The 6,582-nt window shown below is 41.1% G+C and overlaps 1 protein-coding gene across 1 annotated transcript; it reads right to left on the bottom strand.

Moving 5' to 3' along the window:
- Positions 1-225: 225 nt before the first annotated feature.
- On the bottom strand, positions 226-5,752 carry sstr3a (somatostatin receptor 3a). Its single transcript, XM_066707106.1, has one exon. It carries the CDS (start codon positions 5,737-5,739, stop codon positions 4,180-4,182), a length of 1,560 nt encoding a protein of 519 aa, XP_066563203.1. The 5' UTR covers positions 5,740-5,752; the 3' UTR covers positions 226-4,179.
- Between the last annotated feature and the right edge of the window lie 830 nt (positions 5,753-6,582).

Consider the following 6,582-nt stretch of genomic DNA (forward strand, 5'->3'; position numbering starts at 1 on the left):
ATACTTGTTGTCCTATACTCCCCTCACACACTCCGAGACTGGACTCATATTAAAAAGTTCCCATTAATTGAAATAAATGAATGAGTACATTTTTTGAATGGGAATTTCAGAAAATTCCACCAATTCACATGGAGATTTATCGTATCACATTGTTGCATTGCAGTCATTACTGTTATGAACAATATCCATATGGACAAATATTAATGATTTATGTGAAAGGGATGACTCTGAAAATCTCTCCTGTCAGTCATCAGAGAGAAGCCTTTAGTATGCTCTTTTGTCTTTTGTTTTGTTTTTTGTTTTGTTTTGTTTTTGTTGTTGTTTGTGTTTTGCTATCCTTCCCAGTCTAGTCAGCAGTGCTCTTAATGCTGAAAGATTAAACAAAGCAATTCAAATTTGTGGGTGCTTGCTTTTGTAAGTGTAACCCTGTTGTAATGTAAATATCAATGCATATTTATCCAGTAAATTGAGTGATCCAGTTTCTCTTCAATACTGTTGTGCACCATTCATGGCCAATTTATCTCGAGCACATGGAAACTGCAACCCTACTTTGCTTAGCATGGATCATAAAAGATGTTTTCCTTAGTAGTAGTTTTTTACCTCAAATTCATTTGTTTATATTACAGGTGCCTCTGAAGCTACACCAGTTAAAATATATCAACTAATAATAAATATATTAACACATTAACTCTGACAAATTGACAAAGGACTGTTTGCCCATTTAGTAGTGGATAAAAAAAAGATTGAGACTACTCTCCTTGCAGATGCTGTGTGACAAATAACATTTTAAGGACTATGTTATTCATGATACTAGCAAAGATATCAAATGAAATCCAAATGACTTACTACACTATTACTAGTTTTGATTTAATACGGCCCTACATTTATTTTGTCTTTTAATTAAGCAATTGATGTACATCTTAAATTTATTTTTTGGCTGAATTTCTGATTTCTGTGTTAATGGTAATACATAATTTAGTTACATAATGTCTGAATCGTACTGAATAATACAACTTCTTACTTACTTGAACACAACCATGATTAAATGAATGTTGATCATATACACCGGTCTGTCATTCATACTTGTGGTAACGTACTAATTAAGTTAAGATAATTAAAAGTAATGCAACATAGCTCAATATTTGGCTTATTGAGGAGCTATATGGGCCTTCTGAGGATGAAGGACCTAAGCATACAGTAGCTTAAAAAGAAATGGTCAGGAAAAATGCAGGGCCTTTGTCACAAGAACACTAGAAGAGTAATAAATAAAAAGTAAGTCATTCAGCACATCTTGTAAGCCCCTAGTCGCTATTAACTTGTTCAGACTCAGAAGGAGTCTTATAAAAGGACTGCAGTATGTCCATAATGTGAAATATGGTCCACAGCATCAGAACTTCACTTGTAGGTCATGCAGATCTTTCCCTGTGCCTCTGACTGCCAGTATACTATCTGCACTGCCTCCTATGCCTATATGGACAGATGTTTACTCGGCTTTGACTGTGGAATCCCTCTTGTTCACAGACACTGTTGTCATTCTGCATTGTGATTGTGTCTTACATTGCACTTTATTTATTTTAATGAGATATTTCTCTTTGAGCCTGACAGTTTACTTATGAGGAAGACCAGCAGTTTTTATTTTAATATATTCACTTTCACAGCTCTTCATTTATATGGGGGGTTTGCCAATGTTATGTGTATGCACATAAGAGGAAAGTATGTTCATTTAGCAATATTTGTACTATTCACTTATCAGTTTTGGAAAATCAGTACCTTTTGTATACTTGCATAAGATGTTGCAAATATAGTATTTTTTTTTAATCTCAAAAACCTTGTTAGTCACCTTTGATAAAAGTCCCTGTTGATTGATTAAATAATAACTGTGTCCAGCTAAGTGTTCCCTTTTTGTACTTTTGGAAACAGCTTGTGCTACCATTCCACTTGCATCCCTCTAATCCTACTGCTGTGTGTGCTCGACTGGGAACCTTTTCAGAAGAATCTCAAGGTCTCCATCCCCCTCATACTGTTGTGTTTGCAAATACAGTAGTATGCCAGCACAAGAAGGTTAAATGACAGGTAGAACACAAGGGAAGCTTTGTAATGGAAGTGTACACATATGTGGTAAAACAATAGCAAGAAATACAAAGAGCAACATTTACTTTGGAGAAATCTAATGAAGGGAGAACTAACAGCTTCTTTGGGGGGAACAGCATGGAGTAGTGGTTAGGGCTCTGGACGCTGGAGGGGAGGGTCATGGGTTCATTGTCAATCCCAGGTGGGGGTAGTGCTGCCAGAAGTCTAGTAGCCCAAAATTAGTACAATTCTAGCCCAACACAAACCCAAAGTAAATCAATGTAAATCACTACATTTACATAAATAAATAAACCCATGCTTTCATGTACATCTTTATGTATTGAAACAATTTTCCCATAATGGTATTACAAATAAATAAATACAAATCTGCAGTCCCCATGAAGCAATATGCGAAGAGTGAACTGAGTTGCTAAATTATAGATTGCGAAGTAGGTCTTTAGTCATGTGCTGCAATCTCGAAAATGAATCTGAGAATTGAGGATCTGAGACATTTAGCAAGGTAGTGAAAACAACCAGGGATAGTGTTTCTGCCACCTTTGGGATTCATTCAAAATACACATCACATTAACATGCAATGTAGAAAGAAAGTAGCCCAAAATGTAGACACCCGCCCAAAGCACTTTTTTAACACTCAATGAAAACAAAATTGCCCAACTGGGCGTGAAAGCGCCCAATCTGGCAATGCTGGGTGGGGGACGCTGCTGTTGTACCCTTGAGGAAGGTACTTTAACTAGATGGCTCCAGTAAAATCACATCTGTATTAAAAAAATATATGTGAGATATTGTAACAATTGTAAGTTACCCTGGATACATTTGTCTGATAAGAAATATATTTTTTAGCTGTCCTGTACCTTATTGCATTATTTGTTCTTAAATTGAATGAACTGTTGGTGTTGCTTTTCTCTCGGTAGATGGGTAATGTCCAACTGGGTTAAATGTTTTAGATAGTGTATGGAGCCCCTTGCTGGAACCATCTTTGTAGCAAGTTGGCAGGAACACTACAGTAGGGGTTTGAACTTATATCCTAGGCCAACATTGTCTTCTGGATTCCCTCACAGCTGGAGCTCTCAATGGTTCAATCAATCCATAAGTAGTTAATTTTATCAACTAGGGATATATCTACATGCAGGTAAACATGGAAACACAGCCATTGTTTTGAGATTTGAGCTCATTGGACCAATTAAATAAGTGGAAACTGGAAGTGACGAGCAGACCTCCAGAAAGTTTGGGACGTTAACCCTGCACAACAGTATATACATGACCTCTGATTCAAATTCTAAGCATTTTGCTTATCCAAAGAATAATGCTGATCTCCTCATTGTCTTAATGATTCAATATGAAAACTAAGAGATCACCTCTTGTATGCCTACACCACCCAAGCTTCTGTCTGAGATATAGCTCCAGATGCTTTGTGGTGTTGTATGGCATGGTATATATTTCAGTTCAGTTATATCTGCAGTTCATTTCAGCAGAAAATATCTACTAAGGTTATTTCTCTAGACCTTGTCAATAGTTGTGACAGCTACAAGAGTAGCATTTTGCACTGAAGAGAATACACTGATGCAATTAAAATTCCAGTTGCCAACCTCTTAAAGCAAAACATGAAACTATTAGTAGTTTAGCAGTAGTAGTAGTAGTAGTAGTAGTAGTAGTAGTAGTAGTTGTTGTTATTTAACAGGTTTAACATCACAGCCCCAAACATGTTTTCATTTTTTCAGTTGCCTAAATGCAAACCTTTGATATACATGTAACAGAATCAGCTAAAAGGGATATCTCAGCAATTTGGTAGGATTAAAATTCAGAATAATCACATATCTGTGTCAAGAAAGGTTTGGCAATACCCTATGGTTGGCAAAGAGGTGGCTGTCAGGCATGGGTACACTAGTAGTTGGACAACACAGAGCTGTAGCTAGATGATGCCCAAACAAATGGTCAACCTTTGCTGAAGACATTATCAAAATAAAATTGGATTTAAGACAGTTAATTATATACAGTCTGTCATTTTTAAGCACTAACCTGACAATAAAGTCCCTGGGGTACAAGGTTAACCACATATTCCTAGGTGAGGCTGCCGTTGATCATTCCCTGTTATAAATAGCTGATCTCCAGCAAAGCGTTCTTCTCTGAAGGCTCCTCAGGCATTGGCTTAACACTGCCATTCTTGGCTCCATTGACTAAGGCAGGGGCAGGGGCTGCAAATATAGGGCCCTTCCCATTGGGCTCCACAGCCCGTTTGGGATCCTGGTGCCCTGGAGAGACAGGGGACGTGCCCAGGAGGCCTTCCCCAACCCCTTTCTGCAAAAAGAGGGCCCGGGATGTCTCTGGTCGCCCGCTGCCATCGCCATTCTGAGCAATGTGGCAGATCTCAGTCATCTCGGTGACCTCCCTGTCCTCATCGTCCTCGTCATCGTCCTCATCCCTGCATCTCCTGTGCAGGCTATCCCGGGGCTCCGGCACCCTCTGCTTGTGCTCCTCCACCTCATCCTCCTCCTCCTGCCTCCGACGGTGGCGCTCGGCAACGGCCAGCTGCTCCTGGCTCTCCACTTTGCGGGTGGAGCGACAGAGAGCCTTGCGGAAGCCCCGCTTGAAATTGTCCGAGAGGAAGCCATAGACGATGGGATTGGCGCAGCTGTTGGCATAAGACAGGACCACCACAAAGAAGTAAACGCCCATGGGCTCCTTTGGGAGGGACACCACCAGGTTGATGATATTCAGGGCATAGAAGGGGAGCCAGCAGAAGACGAAGACGGCAACCACAATAACAACCATACGGGTCACCTTGCGCTCGGACTTCTTTCGACGGGTGGAGGTGGCTTGGACTTTCTTCCCCGCACTGCGAACCTTCACTACAATCAGGAGGTAGCACAGGCAGATGATCAGCAGGGGCCCGAAGAATCCCAGAGTGGAGGTGTAGATAATGAAGGCAGCCCTCCAGATGTCTGCTGGCTGGGGCCAGTCTATGTTGCAGATCCCGCCTCCCTTTGGGACATCAGAAAAGATTACCACTGGGAGGACGACAATGAAGGACACAGCCCAGACTGTGCCGTTGACTGCCTTGGCCACTTGGGGCTTCCGCCACTTGCAGGAGCGGATAGGGTGCACCACGGCCAGGTAGCGGTCGATGCTCATAACTGTCAGGCAGAAGATGCTGGTGAACTGGTTGATGCCATCCACCGTCATTACCAGACGGCACATGAAGGAGCCAAAGGGCCAGGAGGAGAGGGCATTCTGCACTGCAAGGAAGGGCAGCCCAAGCATGAAGAGCTCATCGGCAATGGCCAGGTTCAGGATGTAGATGTTCGTCACTGACTCGGTCTTGGAGTAGTGCAGCACAATGTGAATGACCAGAGTGTTGCCCCCCAGGCCAATGATGCACACCACAATGTAGATGAGAGGAATCAAGACCCCTGCCACACTTGGACCCTGGCTGGCCATGTGGACTGTTTTCGTGCTGTTCAGGAAGCTCTCATTTTGGAGAGAGCCATTTAGGTCCAGGAGGTGGAGAAAGGGGTCACCCGTGACTGGGTGGAAGAGAGTGGAGGTGACATTGGCACCTGAATTCAAAGCGAGGGGTAACAGCCAGGAGGCAGAGATTGGGGATCCTGAGGAAGCTTCCATCACTCTCATGGAGGATAGCACCCTTCTCATTGACGATCCATCTTGAAGGTTCTTCTGTACAAGAGAAGAACAGGACATGAGCCATTAACACAGAAGTACAGTAGCTCATTTAGGCCACATGAGAAAATGTATATGTTTCTACTAATAGAATAACCTGAGAAATTATGGATTTTCATTGGAGTTCCACTTTAATAACACATCTGGCCATGTGGTTTGAAAAATAACATTTTCTTAACTAAACATGCAGTCTCAGAATAAACTCACTTACAAAATCATCTTCTCCATATTGATACACCCACACAGCACAGCGAGCCAATGACACGCCCCCATAGACGTTTGTACATAGAGAAGGAGTTGGGGGGAGTTGCATCTATCAGTCCAAGCCATACTACCATCACCTTAATACCTGGATACCTAATGCATTTAAACAAAGTTCTGATGTTAATCATATGTACAACAGCCTCTGATAACACCTTCCCATTTTTTATGTAATCTTATTCTAGGTCTGTTCTCATCTCTTGGGATGCATTCTATATCTTCTTTTGTCCATCTTTGTTCTCTTTCTCTTGCAATGTGTCCAGCCCCTTGCCATTCAGATATTTTCAGTTTTTCAATGATGTCACATACTTTTGTTTGTTCTTGTTTTTTTGTTTGTCTCTTATTGCACTTCCAATCATACATATATACTCCTGCTTGGTACAATAATGTGTGACAATACCTGCAAAGTTGAGAATAAACTTGAGACTGAAAACCATTAAATATATTTGACTAATAAAGTGTTAAAATAAAGACATAAGTTTAAGAATGTAAGCCCTGAGTTAACACTATAAGTGGTATGATTTTATGTATTCTTGTAATAGGAAGTTTTTTTGT

This window comes from Amia ocellicauda, chromosome 6 (genome assembly GCF_036373705.1).
Source record: "Amia ocellicauda isolate fAmiCal2 chromosome 6, fAmiCal2.hap1, whole genome shotgun sequence".
Classification (NCBI taxonomy): domain Eukaryota; kingdom Metazoa; phylum Chordata; class Actinopteri; order Amiiformes; family Amiidae; genus Amia; species Amia ocellicauda.